At 55.4% G+C, this 20,336-nt stretch overlaps 4 protein-coding genes across 4 annotated transcripts; 2 read left to right on the top strand and 2 right to left on the bottom strand.

Annotated features, from left to right (window-relative positions):
• Positions 1 to 217: 217 nt before the first annotated feature.
• Positions 218 to 1,210, bottom strand: NCS54_00600500 (SGL domain-containing protein; the record flags this gene model as incomplete). Its single annotated transcript, XM_053151482.1, has 2 exons — positions 218 to 696; positions 787 to 1,210. The coding sequence occupies 2 exons, from the start codon at positions 1,208 to 1,210 to the stop codon at positions 218 to 220; spliced, it is 903 nt and encodes a 300-aa protein (XP_053007457.1).
• Positions 1,211 to 9,625: 8,415 nt separating this feature from the next.
• On the top strand, positions 9,626 to 11,314 carry NCS54_00600400 (BZIP domain-containing protein; the record flags this gene model as incomplete). Its single annotated transcript, XM_053151481.1, has 1 exon — positions 9,626 to 11,314. One exon carries the CDS (start codon positions 9,626 to 9,628, stop codon positions 11,312 to 11,314), a length of 1,689 nt encoding a protein of 562 aa, XP_053007456.1.
• Positions 11,315 to 16,380: 5,066 nt separating this feature from the next.
• NCS54_00600300 (Hypothetical protein) lies at positions 16,381 to 18,224 on the top strand (the record flags this gene model as incomplete). The annotated part of the gene is made up of 2 exons (XM_053151480.1): positions 16,381 to 16,518; positions 16,572 to 18,224. 2 exons carry the CDS (start codon positions 16,381 to 16,383, stop codon positions 18,222 to 18,224), a joined length of 1,791 nt encoding a protein of 596 aa, XP_053007455.1.
• Positions 18,225 to 18,565: 341 nt separating this feature from the next.
• On the bottom strand, positions 18,566 to 19,644 carry NCS54_00600200 (DUF5672 domain-containing protein; the record flags this gene model as incomplete). The annotated part of the gene is made up of 3 exons (XM_053151479.1): positions 18,566 to 18,849; positions 19,048 to 19,496; positions 19,589 to 19,644. The coding sequence occupies 3 exons, from the start codon at positions 19,642 to 19,644 to the stop codon at positions 18,566 to 18,568; spliced, it is 789 nt and encodes a 262-aa protein (XP_053007454.1).
• Between the last annotated feature and the right edge of the window lie 692 nt (positions 19,645 to 20,336).

Here is a 20,336-nt window from a genome sequence, read left to right as displayed (position 1 = left end):
TCTGTGCGTAGAGACGGTCAGTCTGTCAATAGTCGAAACACTCGGACCTGTCAAGTGAGGGTCTGGTCTCGCTCGCTCGCACGCACGGGTCATGACAAGAGAGGGTCGAGAGGGTCTAGAAACATGACATGCTTGCTGATGCTGGTCCTTGTGCTTGTTTGCTTGCTTGCTTGCCTGTCCGCCTGCTTGGTCATGGAAACAATCGACTTTAAGCCTACTACAGCTTAAACTCGTGCAGTTGAATCCCCCGGATCCCAACGTCCACCTTGAACACTGCCCCCCCATACTCTCGGCTCGTCCCTTCACCGTCCTCGTCCGCCGCCGACGTGATCACCAGCTCAGTTCCCACGAACTGCACGCACGTCGTGTTCCTTGTCGGCACCCGCACCTCGCCTACCACCTTGCCGGTTGGGTCGATCCTCAACACGCGACCCTCTCCATACACCGCCTGCCAGAGGAATCCATCCACGTCCACTCGGAACCCGTCTGGCTCGCCTGGCCCGTCGTGCTCGTAGAACAGGCGCTTGTTCGACACCGTCCCCGCCTCAAGGTCATAGTCAAAGGCAAAGATCTGCCTCGCGTTCGAGTGGGTAAAATACAGCGTTCGGTTGTCAGGAGACCAACCAGGCGTGTTGGGAATCGTCAGGTCCGGAACCATCACCTCCTTTGACTTGGCGTCCATCCGATACAGCGCTCCTATTCCCATCATGTCAGACGGAACCTTGTCGTGCGCCAGATGGATGGATGGATGCAGTGCATCGCTGGCAGGACAACATCATCACTCACCCTCGGCTTGAAAGGGTCCCAGCCCAAAATCTGTCATGGTCCCAATCCAGAACCGTCCATGAGGATCCACGCCGCCATCATTGCTCCGCAGGCGTTCGTTGTTGGGCTCGTTGAATGGTTGAATGAGTTCCCAGGTCCCCTTCTTGACGTCCAGCACTGCAAGCCCGTACTTGAGGCCCAAGGCAATGCGGTCCTGCGGATCTACTCCAGCAATGTTGGCCGTGACTGTGGGACAGACATCCAGCTGTGTTGTCCTAAGCGAGGACGGACCCTCGGCAACATTCAAGTGATGTAGCTGCTTCTTTCGAATATCAACAAAGCGCAGCGTGCCCGTCTGTACCTCATAGAACGGCCCCTCACCGAGAAGGCAGTGCGTCTCGAGCCAAGGCTTCTCTATCGTCCAGTGCTGAATATCGACAGTCATGGTGGGCTATCCGTGAAAAGATGACCTTTGTGAGTGAATTGAGAAGTAGAGCGTGAAATGGCGCAGGGCGTGCAATAAAGTGTCGTCCAGCGAATAGCGGGGTTGAGGCGAAGATGATGGTGTATGATGTATGACAGCTGGAGTTTTGCTTCGGTTCGGCCACGGTTCGGGTGAATAGGTAGCGAGTGGAGGCAATGGGCCCTTTGTAGGTAGACGGAGCATCGGAATCAGGCCTATTAGCGTACGAAAAGCACGCAAGCAACTGGCAGCACAAGGAAGTTCGGGGAACATCCTGGACGAGAAGCTGCAAGTTGCCGTCGTTAACCATGTAGGGTAAGCGGCCGGAGCTCCTCATTCGGCCGCAGACCACGGAACGGAGCTTGCCCACCACCTCCGGCCCCGACCACGGGGGCCGCCGGGCCTCAGATCCGGATCCTGCCTTACAGCGCCTCCGCCCAAACTGCTCGATCTGGTCATCGCCACTGCGAGATAGGATGGATGGTGGCTGGGTCCCTTCCAAGAACAACCGTTCGCATCGGAGACTTCACCCGTGGACCCTCTCATACTCCTAAAGCGAAATGGACGTCTTGTATCCACTCTTCCTTCACTCACCTTTCTAGTCGCAGCCGCCCCTCGATACGCCTTATTGCGAACGACCATGACATCGCCGCAAGGCGTCCGCATGCGCCGGCCCAGTCACCATCAAGGGCAAGCAAACAAACACCCCTTTTTGGCCTTGTCACAGCAAAATCGGGTGGCCCGACCGCAGCGCCAGGACTTGATGTGGCGCTTCCTAGCCAAACCCGCTGCAACAGTCCATCTCGTCTTGTGAAGCCGCGTCCCAGACTGTCGGGTCCGACGATCTGACAATGACACGACGTAATTGGAGAGGAACCGCTCGCTCGATGCTTGTGTAATGGGACACCTTGTCGTCCGTGGTACGGCGCGCTTGCGACGGCAAGGTACCCGTACGCTGCGGTCTGCAAATGCTCTGTGCATCTTGCCTAGAGTTTGCATCTTTGTCCAAACCAAAATGACCAGAGAGACCGTTTCCCTGCCCGCTCAGAAGCATGAGCTTGCCCTGTCTGCGCGTTAGAGGACCCACGGTCTTCAAACCGCAACCATCCATGTGAGCGCTGAGCCAAGCTCGTTTTCCCACTTGCCTGCCACGCCGGCAGGAACCTAGGAGCCCCGTTCCAAGATCCCCCATCCAAGGCCTCGTCGTCTTGTGTCTTTGTTCAGTTGCTTCACGTGGCATGAGGCCGCTGCGGCCGACCCCCACGTCCTGGTGCCGGAGTCAATTACGAATCAGAAAAGCCCGGCTGGAGCCCACCGCTTCTTTCTCCAGCACGGATGCTCCCTACTCATCCACCTCTGATCAGATGAACGATGGACGGGACGGCGTGTCCAGCGGGCGATGGCCCAGACCACGAACCGTCCTGGCGCACAGTAGCTCTGAGCAGGGCAGGGTTGTTGAGGCGCGAGCCCTCTGACGTTGCTCGCACGTTCCCGCCTCCCGCACCCCACAACTCGAATATCTGCATGTCAACCAACACCAACCCTCACGACGTAGGTAGCAGAGCATAGCCCTACAGTATCGCACGAGCCTGGTACCCGAGGATTGGGCACAGCGTCGACAATGCCCCGGGGTAGGCTCCCTCCTCCTCTTCATCTTGGTCGAGCTTCATCTCCGGTTGCGGGAACCCGGGGCGCCCATCAGGTCGTCATCGGGCAGCAACACCACCATCATGATGAGAAACTGGCGCACAAAGGGGACAACGCATCAAGGACAGCTCAACACGCAGTTCCCACATGTCCCTCAACTGGTTAAAAAAAACGCATGCAATCAGAGACACACGCTCACACCGCTCTACCCCGTAGCAGCGAGGTGCAGCAGCACGCAAAGAGGAGTGAAGCGGACGGGGCAACCGTTGGGTGACAGATGCCTACCAGCGCCCCGACCTGCATCGACTCGGCATGCGGCGCGTGTGCCGGCCGTTGGTCAGTGGTGCATCGATGCATCGCTGCTGCGCTGCTGCACAGATGCAAGAGGGAAAGCCTGCATGAACCGGGCCCAGCTAGGACTCCCGGTGAACCGATGGCAGCAGAAAGACGAGACGACCTACTACGTAGCACGTCTCGGTTACAGTGACAGCGCACGCAGCGTGGTCGAGTGAGGTACCGCTGCTCCTCTGCCGCCAGGGCGGACTGGCTGACTCGACCCAGGGCCGCCTGCGCCAGCACATCCTGGCCCGCGACAAGACTCGACAAGGCGGATTAGGTGCAGGACGCAATGCATGCCATAGGTACAGACGTTCACTGATTAGCTGGCCGCGTTTCGCCTGGCTCACAGGCTCCTCGGCTGGCTGCTCGCCCTGACCGCCGTCGTGGTCACGGGAGGTTTCATGGGCCCATTGATCGCCGCTGCTAGGCCAGGGGTATCTTTCGAGGCTAGGCCAAAGGTCCAAGATGGCCAGTACATACTTGCCGGCGTGCTGATCACCTCAGCGCCCTCATCCAGGCGGGCGGTGGGGGGGGGGGGGGTTGAACAAGCAGGCCAACGTCTGCAGAGCATCAGCCAGGGTTATCATGGACTCGGATGAGGCGACAAGAGAGGGAACAAGTTGGAGAGAGGAACCCTTTCGAGACATGGGCAGGCAAACGGCGGCTAATTAATAATTGAACCTTGGTCAGAATATTAGCTCTTGGAGACCAGCGGAGGCCAAGTCATGTATGTACGGAAAATGGAGCCAACAATGCAAAAACTGCTAGGGACGGCCCGGCCTGAGGACGGGGATGAATGCAACCTGGGATGTCCTGACTTACCTACTCTGTAACCGGCAAGAAGGCACCTGGAAGCTGAAGCAGAACTAGAAGAACCCATGAGGACGAGTCCTGCAGGTAGGGATTTGGCCTGTTCGTTCCAGAGATTGCGTATTTCCTTGCCGTCGTCTCGTCTCATGGGTTCTCAGGCGCCGTCGTCCGTAGCTCGTGGCATCTCTCTCGTTCAAGTCTCGACGACTAGGAAGGGTCCCACCCTCGGGAGGTATGAAGTCAGTCATGCACGGTGTCCGCAGCCTGTCGTCGAAGCCTGTTGACCTTCCATCCGCCTCGGTAGGCAGCTGTATCCATGGTCCAACGTTCCTCGTAGGATTCATCAAAAGTCCGGCCCCGCACTACCGAGACCGCCACCGCGCAAACCCATTTCCCACACTCCATGTTAATCGCGCCAGTCCTCAAGAGTCGGAGCCTGGGCATTGAGATCGCTCGTGAGGCATCCCGCTCAAGATTGGTATCCTCGACACCCCCCGCCGCCACCGACACAACTTGACTGGGTGTAAGTGCAAGGGTGCCTGGCTAGGCGCAGCACTCGAGGGCCGCTCATTTCGCCGCTGCGGGCCATGAAACCAACAATCAGGGTAACGCTAACAGACTGTCTAACAGATGAGCCATAGAGCTGGACCTGACGAGAATTGGGGCAGAGCTTTATTCTTAGCAAGACATGTCTAGGCCTGCGGCAGCCGTCGATGCCAAACACGCCCCGTCCCGTGGCTCTCAACGCCGCAAGGTGGGTGGTGGACGAGTCACCGCGGGCGCGACGTGATGTGACGATGGTGCAAGCCACCCGTCGTCAAACAACGTGAGGGCGCTGACCCATCTCATTTCGCTGTCCTCGCGGATTCATTTCCTGGAAACTTGTGACGAGCCGCTCGTTGACAATCACATCCGTGACAGTTAAGGCGACGTCACATCACCCTGGTCGTCAATAAGCCATTCACACGACGTTGCATGCAAAGTATGTCAATCTGATCTAGGGTTGGCTGTGCCTTGAACGGTCATCATACCTGTTCCAACGTTTCTGGGGCATGTTTGCTTTGTGCTTCTCTTTAGCCACCCAATTGATGTCTGGTGTCCATTCCTCGACCTGGAGCTAACCTTTTCGCCAGGACCGCTTGTGTTGGCCATGACAGCGACATACAGACATTGTACATGCCTAGCGGCGGATTGCAAAAGGCGGAGCAATCTACAGCATGTTAGCATGGTTGCTCTCCCCAAATAGTCCTCACCCTGGATCGCCGCGGCATTGCTCAGGTGGCCTGGCTTCATCCTTCCCCAGTGTCATGGCGTCCTCAGATGACCGGCGGTGGTTATGTTCGGGAAGAGATCTGACCTTGCCGGTCCAGATCATAGTCCGTCGCGATCTGGTCTGTCCGTCCGCGCGTGACATCGTCGATAGGTGCGCAATGCCGTGCCGGATCGCAAAAGCTTCCTAGCTCCGAGTCCTACCGTTGTCCCGGTACGCGCGCCTGTGCCAGCAAGAGCTCCGGCGTCGACGCAATGCAGGTGGGCCTTGCCGCCTGGGACAACTGTCGTGGATGCGGTTGCATGCTGCAGGCGGGCCTTGCAGCTCACAGACCAGGATCTTTCCCCGGTAAAGTCCCTGGCCATGCCCTAGCACCGTGGCCCGTCAGAAATGTTGTCGTTGTTCGATGTGCCTGCGTGACTGGGATCCCCAGTTGGCCGATGCACCCACACCCCTCGGCCATGGTACCGGATATCACCGCTCCAGGGGTTCTGGTGAGGATCAAAGCCGGACGAAAGTGAAAGGAGCATGCATTGGGAGACACGTGCTTCCTCTCAGCATTCCATGTGAGGGGTATGAGAGTTTTGGTGGCGCCCAAGCCCCAGGCACCATCTCTATTCAAAATGTTAGCGCTGGTATTGTGTCTGCCATGAGGAGGATGATGTGCCTGGGATCCATTGGAGGGCTGCCGAACACATACTGCGTCGCACTCCGCATCTCGGGCTATAGCATCATCGTTCAGATGCTTAGCTCCAGGTCCAGACAAGGGCTGAGAACCAAGTTCCTCAGCAACGCCGCAATCCAGAGCCAGGTTCATTGATGGGGTGGGCGGCCGCGGATCGTGCTGGGGAACAGGGGGATTCCGCCCTTCCGCGCGGACGGTAATTCGTGGCGTGGCTCGTGTGGAAGTTTGAGTTGAAAGAGATGAGGCGAAGGCAAGGCATGCATCCGTGCTCTGTACGAATTGCTGGGATGACAGCGACAGGTGTTGGCAAACATGGCATTGGCGTAGCTGGCGTAGCTGAGTGCTGACTGAGAAGAGTTCCATCCCTGAAGGGAGTCGAGAACGGGATCGGATGAATGTCTGGTGGTGGAATGGAGTGGAATGCACGGGAGCTTGTTCCTGCCTTACACCGGGTTGCTCGACGTTGCCTGAGTTTGCCCTGCGCCTGCCGTTGCGGACCGTTTCCAACCCAGTTGGAAGGTGCGATGCGGTTCGTGGAGGGCTCGCTAAAAATCTTGCCTGGCATTGTCGAGCAAACTTTCTTTGATGCTCCATCAATCATTGATTGCATCAAACAACTCGAGTCCCTCTTGGTCCCGTATTCTCGTCAATCCGCCCAGTCGTGATGCCACGGGGGGGCGTGTGCTTGTCCCTTATCCAAATCTGCAGCCCTCTGCTTTTGCGCCTCCCCGTCTACGACATCTGTCTCCTTTCTGTTCCACTCACACGTCTCAAGGCAAGACAGGACTCTCTCCCATGTGGCCTTGGGCGGGTTTTGGTGGGCACTGCAATGCCATGTCATCTCGAGGCAAGACAGACCTTTCTGTTTCTGTCTGTCCGTGGGGTTTGCAGTGTGATTAATCGTGTAAGTGACGCGCTTTCCTTTCGAGGCCAGCAAAGGTTCGACCGACTGACTGACGTGCCTGGCAATAGATGCAGGCACCCCAGCCTAGCCAACAATGGGCAGACAAGGTGCCAGCCAGGGAGAGGGAAAAGACTCGCAATTAACTGCTCCCAAGGGAACTGGGACCTTGCAAGGACTAGCCAGGATCAGCTAGGTCCGCACCACCCAAATCCATGGCCATGGGCGCGATGGCGATCTTCTTTTTCCTTTGGCTCCCCATGCCAGGTCGCTCATGTAGCGGCTCGCTCGCTGTTGGACATCTTGTTGTCGTCTCTTTTCTCTTCTGCAAGCCCGCCTGCTCGTTGCTTTTTGGGTCTCCCGAAGGCGCGGTCGTCACCGCGTCTAGCCCTCTTTCAACTTAGATCCATGGTCCACTTCGCGCGCCAACTAGTCGCCCGCCACATGACTGGACCTTGCTCTGCCGCCTGTACTTGACGGGCAGCATCTGCTGGCATCTGCATCTGCAACTGGATCGAGAATCAGACTGCGAAGGTCGGAGTGCCTTGGTCAGGGGCCGACGAGGCTCTGAGTGACGTTTTGGGCACAGATGGACCTCACTCGAGCTTGCGCGTGAACCACCTACGCAGTGCGTCGTGAGTTGGTCGCCGTCACTTGCGTCCGGCCGTGCCCACGTCTACTACTTTTGGCATTTCCGTTGACCGCTCTAGTTTCTCGGGCTCCGTCTCCTTGGTAGCTAGCCGGTGAGCCGGCCTCGGGCTAGATGGGCGGTGTCGAGCTTAGCTCTGGAAGGCTGCCAGTTGTACTCGATGGAACTTCAAGTGAGGCCAGCTTCTATTCCGCAGTATCGGTGGCCTCGGACTCCCATTTCCGTCGTCTCCTGGTCTGTCAAACAGCCCAGCTTCATGACTTGTCGTTACATACTCCCTACATGATGCCACTGACAAAGAGGCGGATAGACGTTCTGCCACGGGCTGATCTAGGGTGCGGTTCGAAGCTACCTGCCTACAGTACCTACCTACACCGACAGCCCTCATGGAGACAGAAGAAAAAATTGTCATGACGGGCAAAACTACCGGTAGCTCCCCGTCATTTATTAGGGCCCCAGTCGTCTAAGCCCTGCTGTGGTCTTGGCGACCGCGGAGTCTGCAAAGCAAGGGCAGTGGCACGCAACCCCTGGTACATGCTTGCTGCGTCTGCTGGTCTTCAATACCCTGGTCAACACGTTCTCCCTGGTACCTACCAGCAATCACCTCGAGAGAGAGCTCGTTGTTGGGCCCCCAGAACTAGCCCCAGCTTAGCCCCGGCCTAGCCCCAGCTTCTCTCGCTATAGACCGTGGCCTTGCCCAAATCCTACACCCTGGGCCAGTTAGTTGATGCTCGCTCGTCGAGAGCCGGGGCCAGCCAGCTCTGGGGCTTGATAAGGCGCGGCACCGGGAGCAGCTCAAGGCCTGCATGGATGGGATCCGTACCCAGAGCAAATAAAGAATACCACACAGTGTGGCTCTCTCCATCTCGGTGCCCCATCTGCTGGGACTCGCTTCTCATGGGTGTTTTTCTCTTGTTTGCGCTGCGGAACGCCAGACAACATCTTACATCACTGGGCGTTCCCTGACCAAGCTCTGCTTGTTCTTCTTCTTCTGACTCTTTTCTCTCTTCTTACTCTGTCAAAGCCTTACGGCCCAAGGCTACCCAGCCCACTGTCAGCCTTCCCATCTGTTGACGTTGCGATACCTTGTCTTCTTCCGTCATAATCACCAACTCCGAGTTGACTCGGTCACAGCTCTAGCCCCATCCAACCTACTCAACTTCAAGCTCTTGTCCAGCCAGCAGACCCGGCGTGGGCACCAAAACACATCACATCCAATAATTCGGATTGCGAGGCGAGAGGATTTGCTCAGACTGGTGGTCCTCGCTCCACGCCCCATCGGCCATTCACAGCGACGAAACTCCCCTTGAGCTGTATGATTTGCTGGTTAGCCTGCACATTGGCTATCCCCCTGTCAGCGTTCTGGTAACCACACTTGCGCCGTTCATCATCCTCGACGAGCTGCTCGTAAGTGAGCCAAGCTGTGTCCCCCCGGGGCTGTCCAGAATCTCACATATCAGATCCATCGTGGCGACCTGTGCCGCGCCGCCTCGACCTGTTGATCATTAGCTGGTTGACGTACTGACCTGCCATTCCTCGGACTGGACTCGACAAGCCGGCGTCAAAACCCCCCATCTCCCCCATCCTAGCTCGAGTGGCCCAAGCAGCATCGACTAGGGTGATTCTTAAATCAAGTTGTTCTGGGCCTTGACCCTCCTCTCCATCCTTCACGGGGACAGCGTTGTCGGTTGCGAAGAAAAGGGTTGAATCGTCTAACCCAGTCGCAACAGTTGACTTTCTCTCTCCTCGAAGCATTCGAGACAGGATACTGCGGTAGCTTCACATCACCGGGACTGTTTGGGTATCAATCCCATCGGGTCCCCAAGAACAACACACCCAACCTGGCGATCCAGACGACAAGCCTGTGGCCGCAGGCACAGCCATCTCAGGGCAGCCCTGATTCTGCTGCTACCGACTCAACCGGCGCAACACCCAACTCGCCGCGGACGCCATCGACACCGAGTTGGCCCTCCCAGCACTTCTCTCTGCAGAAGCCTTCCAGCACCCAGGACAGTCAACCGCCGTCCTTGACTGGGGCCGGGGAGGGTCAATGTGCCGGCCCTCGTGGCCAGGTGTGCACAGGCGATCTGGTCCCAATGTCGCAGACTGGACCTGCGTCTCGCCATGCCTCACGCCGCTCTTCGAGGTCACCAGCGGGAGACGATCAAGTCTCGCCCTCCTCGACTCGGTACGGGCAACCGGGCGCTCGTGACACGCGCCAGGACTTGAGCAGCGTCCCGTACACAAATGGGGAGAACAGGGCCCAGCAGGTTCAGCCGAGAACTTTGGGTGTGCACAACATCCTCAACCCTCTGGAGCCCCAGCTGCTCAGTTCAGGGGCAAGCGGACCTCTCCATACAGCAGTTCGACTTCATGACGGCGAGTTACCGGCTGTAACTCCTGGGTCAACTCCTGGACCTTTCCCAGCAGCGCGACTGTTCCCAGCTGCTCAACCTGCTTCGATCTCGCTTCCAGGCACGCCTGTTGGGCCTCTGACACCCCTGGGTGGCCCTTCATCGGAACGCAACTCTCCAACCATGGCATTCCCTTTCCCTGCCGTGAATAACCCCAGACGGAAACCCAGCCCAACTCAACCTCCTCGAGCCATGAGTCTTAGCCATGGACCACCATCAAATCGCGATTCTGAAGTCCGCCAACTACCGCCGCACAGTGTTTCCCCAGCTAAGCGGCCCTACGAAAGCGAGGTCCTGGAAGAGACTGCCAGGTCTCACTTTCCAGGTCTGCAACATCTTCCTGGCATGCCCTCAGGCCCTCCATCAGCAATGTCGACTCCAGGACGAACTCTCTCGCAACCAGCAATCCCTTCCCCAGGGACACAAGCACCTCCCCCTATCTTGCCACCAAGTACCGCTTCAGCTCGCCCGCAGCAACCTCCGATGCCCCCGCAAGGGCCATACCCTCCCAACATGCAGACTAATCGACAATTCCCAGGTGCAGGCCCTCCTAGTGAGGCTTCCTCGCCATGGACTGAAACAATACGGAGGCACGGCATGGGAGGTGCTCTATTCGGCGTTGAAGGACAACAAGCTTTCATGACTCTTCCAGGAAGCGATACTCCGATCGCCGTACCAGTTGATTTCTCTCAAGCATCTAAGAAGGCAGATGAAAAGCGACAACGAAATGCGGTGGCTTCAACAAGGCATCGCAGGAAAAAGAAGATCCTCCAGGAGGAGAATACTAAACAATTACAGGAGCTTCGGGACGAGAGGAGGATGATGGAAATAAAAATCGAGGAGTTGACGCAACAGCGGGACTTTTACCGAGAAGAACGCAACCGTTTGAGAGACATTGTCGCGCAAACTCCGTCGATTAGTGGCCTCGCGGTTGGGCCGCCAAGTCCTAATTTTGCGAGCGGCTCTTTTACCGATACGAGCTCGCTGGCACCAGGTCCACAGGGACCTCAAGGCTATGGAGGGGATTCTTCGACGGGCGAACGACCAGCACAGCGCCGGCGAACCGACGACCGACCCGAGTTCTCGATACCGTCCTACGGATCTCCTGCGAGCATACACCCCGGGGCATCTCCGAGCGGGTTGCCACCTATGCAAGGCCCTGGTTATGGAGGCCCATCACGGCCATCGTCTGCAGCATCATCCACCAGCGGCGAAAGGCTCCCGCCGTTGAGGGCTATGGACGGCAGGCCGCCACCTGTCCCGGGGCAAGGCCAGGTGCAAGAGCAGGATCCTCGGACTGGCCAATGGGTTTCAGTTCAGCCGCGTGTGCCAGAAACTGGGTGGGCAACTCGGGACACGCACCGAAGATGATGCGGGGTGGGAGCGGAAATCATTGACTAAGTCGACACAAGAGGCATCACCTCGCTTTCAAACCAGAAAGCCACCGAGAGCGGACTTTCAGCGTCTCAGACATTATGAGTGCATCCTTTCAATGAGGTGCAATTGCCTATATGCCATCATCTACTATATAATATTGGAGTGGTTCTGGTTCTGGTTCTGGGTCCGGTTTGGGGGCTAGCGGGTGGGACTTTGGAAGACGCATTATTGTTGGGCAACCGACGCCATTTCCTTGAGCTTTTATGCCGGTTTCTTTTTTTCATTTCATTGCTGTTGTTTTTCTATCTGGATTATATGTCTTTTGTCAACGGAGTTGGATATTCCGCATGTATTGGAACGTTTCTCTTTTGTTTACCTGGTGGTGGCTGGATGGAAGGATGGTGAAAGCGTGTGTTTTTTGCTGCGTACTTGTCCATTCGTTCTGCCTTGAGGCTGTGTTTCAGAGCCTCTACCAAGCCCAGATTACTATTACAGAAACAGGTCTTGCTACAGATTGGTTTGTTGTTTATTTGTTTTCCCTCCATGTTTTATCATTTCTTCATTGTTAAAGACACTGCTCTACTTGTCTTGTTTTGCTTGGCCATGGCATAAAACCAACGGAGTCACTCGTTTCGACAGCACCTTGCTTTGGGGGCAAGGCACACTGGATCAGGGGAAGGGGATAAGCCTCGCGAGAGGTGAGAATCAAGGAAGAAAAAAAATTGGTCAAATCTCTGGTATTTTGGGTGTTCAATCTTGAATTGGTCAAGAATGGATGTCCGGTCTGTCGTTACCTGGAGAGGCATTTCTTTACTGTTACGGCTGGCTGTTGTTTTTGCGCGTTGTCTCTTGCCGGGAATCCCACCCATTGATACCAGATTGTACTTGTCTTGTTTTTGTTTCACTTTACTTTTTTTTTTTTACTTGTTTAGTTAGTATCGATTTGTACTCTAGCTGTCGGCGGGATGGGACAGGAGTTCTCTGGGCCATTCTCCTTCTGTTTATCCTTTAGGGGGTTGTTGCGGATTGATACCTGATACCCTGGGCGTGTGCTACTGGATGGAAGAAGGAATGAATAGGGATGGAGGATCCATACTAGGGCGAACAGCACTAGAGAAGAGACAAGATCTATCTATATCATGATGGCTGCCTTGTGTGCAATGCAAGTGACGCTCAGACTGCGTGTTATCGGCGACTGCGTATCAAGGAAGGTAATTACGTATTAAGAGTCGGCATGAAACTACTGTAGAGGAGACGCTGGAAGATCTGGCAGCGGCGTGGCGTATCTCCTAGGGGGAGATCATCATGTACGTAAGAGGCAGGGAGATAGTTGACAAGTCGCATTAGCAGAGACCACTCGGGCACACAAGCATGGCTAGCCCTCCCTCCAGTGTGACAGGCCCAAAGCGGGTTTTTCACGAAAGAGAGATTGATGAGAGGCTTCAGTGTGGCTTGCTGCAGCCCTCAAATGCAGGCCTGCGCTGGACACCATGTCTGTGATGGTGAGTGCATGAAGCTTGCAGGGGGGTTTGGTCAAGGGGAGTGGGAGGGAAGAGGGGATATTTGCTTCTTTTTCTTGCTGTTTCTTGCCTCACGCAGGTGCAGTTTGCACGTTGCCGCAGCGTGTTTTCTCTCTTTTCTTGTGTTACCTGCCCTGGCAGAAGGGCTGTCTGTCGTCACATCCTCCAATCTCGGGGTTTAACCGGGGGGGGAGTGTTTCCCTCTGCTTGGGTAAAAAGGCGTAGACTATCGTATCATCTGCAGGTGATAGAAGTTGCCTGCCTGCCCTTTTCCTCGTGTCGCGGTCGGTCGGTCGGTTGGTGTTCCATGTAAGGCATTCATACATGTTCCGTTCCACTCAAGGGGCAATCTCGATTTCCCATGGATGCTGGACATGCCGTCTCTTCCAAGATGGGAATGATTTGAGTGAAGAAGGAAGAACCTAATCCAGGCACATTAGTACGTACCCACTTTCTTTTTGTCTTTCCCCTTCCCGTCCCGTAAGAGGTCCCACTGATGAGATGGGAATCAATCTTTCATCTTTTCACCCCGCGCATAGAGACGAGAGAGGCCCCCACACTCAGATCGCGCCATCCCGCGTTCCTGGTAAACTCAACTCAACTACGGAACTTTGATAGTTACATCATGTTTCTGGCATCATCCTGGCTCCTTTAAACGCCCCTCGCCCACCCGCTCGGCGCGGGATCGGCATTGGTCTTCAAGGATGAGGCTGCTTGCTTCTTGTCTCTGCTGTGCCAGTAAGAGGCGCTCCTCGAACCGTCTGTATACTGTGTGAGGGTGTGCATCGTCCACGCATGTCTCAGTGCGCACGCATTTCTTCATCAACAGCATCTTTTTTTCCCCGCAACGGCAGCGAGATGACTGAGGTGTCCCCTCCCATCGGGTTCTGCATATGCGTGTGGCTCCCGTCGCTCTTTGATGACAAGAAAGGGCCTGGCTTGCGAGACGCAGGCAGGCTTTGCTTTTTTCCTCCATCTCTCTTTTGCCCGTGGGTTGCAGCCTCCGCATCATCTCATCTCGCAGCGTAGGGCCAACAACCACACACGCGCGCACAGGGAAAGCCTCGCAGCAGCCCGTGGTCAACTGACGACAGCTTGCTTAGGTACCTATCGCGGCGACAACAACGCTAATCGGCGGGCGTGAGCTGGCTCGGCTTAAGTGGCTGTGTTTGCTTCCAGGCCATGGAGGCCATCATCTCCAGCCAAGCCAGCCAGCCAGTCGCCTCGCCCACGGGGGTGGTCTTCGGTAATCCATCCCATCTTCATTACCTACCATGCCGCTTGCCACGCGCCCTGTCCCGGTGATTACATCCTGGCCGTATATTCGGAGACCAGTTCGGACTAGGGGCCCTGACGATCCCGAGTGTCGTACGTGTGTGGACCATGATCATCATGTTCGGTTCGTGGGGCGCGCCGTTGCAGGCTGAGCTGATGGCCAGGGCCGCCTCGAACGGCAGGCATGGCATCAACTGGACTCGGCCGCCGGCTCTCCACCCTGGCCGGTTCGCGACTCTATAGAGAAGAGAATGGCACGACTTTTGCCCGCCGCTCATCTACAGCCCGTTGGCCCCGCTGGTTATTTCCCGAGAAGCAGCACCAACAGGGAGCTAAGCAGCAAGCATATCGAGCCTTGATGCAATCACCAGCCGCAGGTGCCGCCGATATCCTCGATCCTGTTCTCTCAAACCCGTCTCGCCTCGTGCCATCCATCCCGCGTGCTCCCTTCGAAATGCTATTTCAGTTGTTGATTACGGTCCACCTATGAGGGAACTTGACTAACCTCTCTACAGCAGCAATCGAAACACTTTTTTTCCTCTTGTCGCGTTGGTTGGTTGGAAGCTGTGGGACTGGGGCTCACGCGACTTGTCGACATCCCGCGCTTTTGGAGAATCTACGAATGGCTCACACAAGGGAAAGAATCTGGCCAGACCTCCCTGCGGGACTTTTTTACTTTCCCACTTCGCGCCGTGGGGGGTTGAAGACGTGTCGAAAGCATCGCCAGAGGCCTCAACCCTGGTGGGACCGATGCTCCTTCTCGACACTTTTAGCTTTGGGTGTCGAGGAGGGTTGGGCACGAAAGAGCCAAGGACCTTTTGTCGAGGGGTTTTAACGATTTAATGAAGCACAGGGGAAGATCTGGCTCGGTCTGGACTTGAAATTAGAACGTAGTAAGCTGGTTCATGTTGCATTCGACGACGGCATCTCCGCTGAAGCAGGACACGAAGAAACGCGAGGCCAGCAAGGTAGGTGAGAGACCATGTGCGCTGTGACCAGGCCATTTGCTATTTTGGATCAGAGCAAGTTTTCTTGCCTTGTCGCCTTGGATCTGAGACGGACGCCAGAGACGAGTGTCTCGAGGGCACGTTGGTGAAATGGTAAACCCATCGCCTTGTACGAACGTTTGGCTTTAAGTTCTACTTCTCAAATGACTATATCTATGTATATAACTAATTTACGGGATCGTAATATTCAAGAATCGTCATCATCGCCATCTTCTGTTTCCTTGACAGAGATGTGACGGGAGTGTCCCTTGATTGAGTGCTTATGCAATGCTGCAACTCGGCCTTATTGCAAACCCAAAACGAGGTCCGGGTAACAAGGCACTGATATGTTATGAGAACCATGCATGGTAATTAACGTGATGAGGGCTATATATTGAAGCGGTTGCTGACGTTACAGTCAGCTACACCAAAGTCTGGACATATCGCTATGCCCAGCATCATCACCTGCCCAGCCAAAATGTTACCCAGGGCATATTAAAACTATCAAAGAGCCGGCACGCGTTTCTTGTACCGCGCCCGTGAAAAACTCTGCTGTAATTAGGCCAGGTACTGTAGTTGAGGGGTTGACAGGGAGTGATTCAAGCTAACACAGCCCATGGGGCTGAGGGCTGGGCTCATTGGGAGACGGACATTTAAGAACACAGAAGCCAATCAAGGGCATGGCATGTTTCACACGTTTTTAACTGTTCAAAATTTCCGAGAATCAGGCCTACTGCACGTCAACGATAGGTCCAAGTCTCTTATATTTCAATACTTTGGTTCTAGACCAGTAGTTCAACACGCCAATCAGCCAGGCCCTGGTTCTCGAGTATCCCAGTACAAAGGCTCGCATGGTGTCCAAATGTGAGTATCTCACAAGAAACACCATTCATGAATAGTCATAATACAAACTAGGTCTTTTCACCATTCTCAAGACAAGTTTCGACACAATTGTCGAGCCAAGTGACGTCGAGCATTGAAGTCAAGCCACAGTGTCACGGTGCCACATGTGGCTGGGTCCTTCACTTCCAGGTTTCCTTGTTTGCACAACCCTGTCATCATCGCGCCTGACCAACCAGAGGAGCTTCCAGCTAGAACATCTGGCCTCGAGCTTCAAACTTGGCGTCACTCAACACCAAACCCCCCCGCGGTCACTTTTCGCACACAAAGCGCCTCTCGTCGCATTGCATTTGCGTTTCTTGCTTCTTTGCGCAATCTCGCTGCCTTCTCAACCTCGTATTGTCCCGCCCTCTAGCAGAGGCCCTGCCTCATCGCCATCATGGCCCCGCCATTCCCGCGCGCGAGCATAGAGCTCGACTATCCCCTCTACGCCGTTGACTTTGACCCGGAGGACTCTACTCGCTTGGTAGTTGGAGGTGGAGGTGGAGCTGGTCGATCTGGAGTTGGAAACAAGATTGTGAGCTGGCTACTCTCAATGACATCGCGAACTGTAGCTAACCTGGGTCGCAGACTGTTCTCGAGACCTTGTCGCAGCAAGAGCTCCGCATAGCCGGAGAAATCGACCTTTCCCGCGATGAAGACAGCGTCATGTCCCTCGCCGTCGGCCCGCACAAGGGCAAGACGACATACCTCTACGCCGGCGTGAACTCGAGCCACGACAGCATCGCAAAGGGCAAGAACGAGCACCTCCGAACCCTTGCCATCGAGCAGTCCAAGGCTCGCGCCGCGGCCGGGACTAAGATCCCCGACTCCAACATCTCTGAGCTGTCGCGCGCTGCACTGTTCGAGAACCCCGATGCCGATATGTATCAACGTCTGCTGCGAGTCGCGGGGCCGGTGGGCGCTGCCGCTACCGCAATGGGCAAGGAGCATCAATTGGCTGTTTTTGAAGCGTCTGGCGCTGCTACCAAGCTGCGCGGCGTCTTGGAGCTGCCAAAGGAAGCCGAAGATCTGGATATTGTGCAGACCGGAGACAACGAGTTTCAGGTCGCATATTGCTACAAGTACGAGCTATATCTCGTCAAGATTGGCGCGAAGGAGAGCAGCGATCCGGAACTGGTATATACGATGCCCGACGACCATGGCGAGCGACCCGTGTTCCGGTCAATCCGTTATCTGAGCCCCAATTTCCTCGTGGCTGCTGCCAACCTCCCCAAGCGAAGTGGTGTTGTAGTTCAGGGATACAGACTGCCCTACGCAGGCCACAAGGGCGCCCGGTTGGCTGTCAACGCCCGAATACCAAGAAAGATCTCTGCGACTGCTTTGGCCGTTGCTAACCTATCTCCTCCTGCATCGCCCGGAGCTCCAGTCGGCGAAGCGCAATTCATTATCGTAGTCGCAGGCCATGACTCGTCACTCTCGCTCTACACAGTTGACGTCACGACGGGTGCTTCCATAGAACTCCTATCCAAGCTCTGGCCCTTGTATACGCTCAAGGATGTCCATGGTACCGACAACATCACCGGTCTTGCTTTCTCGACCTTTGTCCCTCCCAAGACCCATATCCGCCAGCAGTTCATCAAGCTCGCCAGCATCTCCCTCCAAAAGACGGTCGCTGTCCACAGTATTCCCTTGCGGAAACACGTTGACAAGGCCCCGCGGAACAAGAAGGGACCTCCTCGCCCAACCCGTTATGTTACTGCCATGAAGTCGCGTGGCCCATCTTTCCGCCCAGTTGCCATTGCCCTGGCCATCATCGTGCTCATCCTTGCCGTCATCGGCCAGTCTATCCTCGAGGTATATGGCATCAACCGCCCAATTCTTCACGCAGAGAAGTTCCTCCCCTCATGGCATGGAACTCTCCGGGATCCTGAGCATCCACCGGCTGCCTTCCTGGCCGACGACTTCTTGGCCAAGCTTGCCGGCCGAGATGCCCTAAAGACTGAGGCTGGTGAGACCCTCGTGGTGTACGAGGGCGAAGCTCCTCCCGCAACTGCTGAAGGGGATGGCAACTCTGTGCCAAAGCTTCAACTCGATGTCCATGAGCCGTCCGTCCACGGACCCGGCAAGAAGTGGGAGGAGCTGGGCGAGAAGCAAAAGGAGGCGTGGAAGGCCCGTCTTAAGGAGGCTGGTGCATGGACGCAGGGCATGGGCGAGAACGTGTTCAAGGGCATCCTGTTTGGCGAGCTCGCTGGCGCGGTCGGCCGTGCTGTCGGTGGTTAAATCTGTACTATGCTACAGCTCTTGAATGTGGAGGATGGAGGCAACATGTATGTATTTGAGAAACGGGACCATGTCATGATAGTGCTTAGGAGTTGTCTAGGGGCGTATTTGCTTTGCTCGGATCGTAATAGTTATTAGTCAGTGATAGTAGATACTAACAAAGACTGATGTGTATGTGTATAAACATTAATGGTGTTGCGGGTGTCGGTCAGTTTGTTTTTGGTGGCACATCGTCAACTGACAGGTACGATTCTCTATCGGATCTTCAGTTCAGGAGTACAAAGCCCATCTTCGAGAACAACACCATTCCACTAATTAATACGGCACAATGCTTCATGGGACTACATCTTCCAACGGCCACGGCAATTCCCTGGCATGTATCTCGCCACGTCCATATCCAGCGTCATCTTGACCTCGGGACAATATGACCAGATGTGCCGCCTCAGCTCAGGAGTTCCCCAGATGGGCGCGTGCAGCCATACTCCTCCTCCACCAGTGTGGTAGCCCATGGGTTCGTAGAAGCCCTCTCGCCAATCATCAATGCCCCTGGCCTTCTTGGTATCCTCAAGGGTCCTGTTGCTTCTCATTTTGTCAACTTTCTCGGGGATACCGCTGTGTAGCTCGCCTGAAAATGTCAGAGACACGGTTCCGTTGGCTAACTTTGCCTCGGGATGGTGAGCCAGGCGTTCTGTGAGCCAGACATCCTCTGGTTCAACATCGTGTGTACGCTGATGGTTTCGGAGGACGTCTATGATACGACTGACCCGGCGTAGTGAAAGACCCCCGTTGCCTCCCTAGGCAGAGTTGGGACTCCAAGGCGCACCGACCCAATCGTATTCGAGATAGTCATCGAGGTCATGCTTGCTGTTTGCGCAGATGATCGAGTCTGTCTGAAACACCAGCAACCACTCGGCAGGATGGAGCACCTCCTCATATAGCCATAGGTTCGTGAAGAAGCGACTGACCATCTCCTGGCCTTGGACGCTCATGTTGGTAGGGACTGGAGCTAGAGTGAGTTTGCCTTCCATAACGCGCTGGCGGATGGCGAAGGAAGTGTTGATGGTTGCGATGGAGACATGAGAGCCCATGAATAGAAAGGGCCAATCTGGTGGAACGACGGAGATGAAGTGCAGTAACAGGGGAGCCAGTATTGGGAGTGGACGTGTTTCGACCAGCAGGGCGAGTTTGGAGGAGTCGAATTGGGTGTTTGAGCCGGAGAGAGGGATTCTGGAGGTGGTGATATCCAAGGGATATATCACGACAGTGAGGATCCTGACCACGGCAGATTAGATTATTGCTAAGTCGTATGGATCGTAGAGATCGACCAAGGAACTCACTCTCATCCCCACTCATGGCAGACTTACATCAAGGTGATCAGAGCAGCCGCCAGCTTCACGCGACAGGGGAAGTTGGAAGGCATCTTAGGAAAGACAACCTTGACCAAGGCTCAGGTCGCCTCTATTGGAGTAGATAGAAACGAAACTCCTGCACCTTTAACCGATAATGTATTTCTTAAGGATCCAATCTTAACAACTTCCAGATGTGATTGATGCCATCACTGTGGTGTCTGGCAACCTAGGGTGGCTCCTTCCGTTTCAACTCACAACCAACCTGGGCCAGCGACAAAGATTTCAACGACTTCAGGTATTTTCTTCTCTCCGCCTCGTTTCTATCATTCAACTGTCTTTGGGGGAGATTGGCCCTTTCTCTTTACTCAATCTCTTGATGTTGCGTTTCGCTTCTTTCAACATGACTGGCACCGTCTCTTCCACAAAGCTTCGCCTGATCCTCTGTTTCTCCTTGATCCTCACGTAAGGCCTCACCGATTCAAAGGTGCATTGAACTGCTGACGAGTGATTGCAGATGGTGGCTTGCCCACCTCATACCGCGTTTTTCGCCAAGTCTCGGTGAGCCAACCTCACCGCCAGACCGTCAAGCAGAGGCCATGGTCCACCGGGAATCCAATAGCAACTCTCCAGCACAGTACAACATGTCTAAGTTGGCCATGCTGATCGAGCCGAGACCGAGTCCACATCTTGTCCCCCTGGTTCTACACATGATGTCGGTCGTCCCGCGAGATTGGCGCTTCTTGATGATCGGTTCTCAACACAG

Source organism: Fusarium falciforme, chromosome 4, assembly GCF_026873545.1.
Source record: "Fusarium falciforme chromosome 4, complete sequence".
Classification (NCBI taxonomy): domain Eukaryota; kingdom Fungi; phylum Ascomycota; class Sordariomycetes; order Hypocreales; family Nectriaceae; genus Fusarium; species Fusarium falciforme.
Note: the sequence above shows the minus strand (reverse complement) of the source record. Positions and strands in the feature narration are given on the sequence as shown.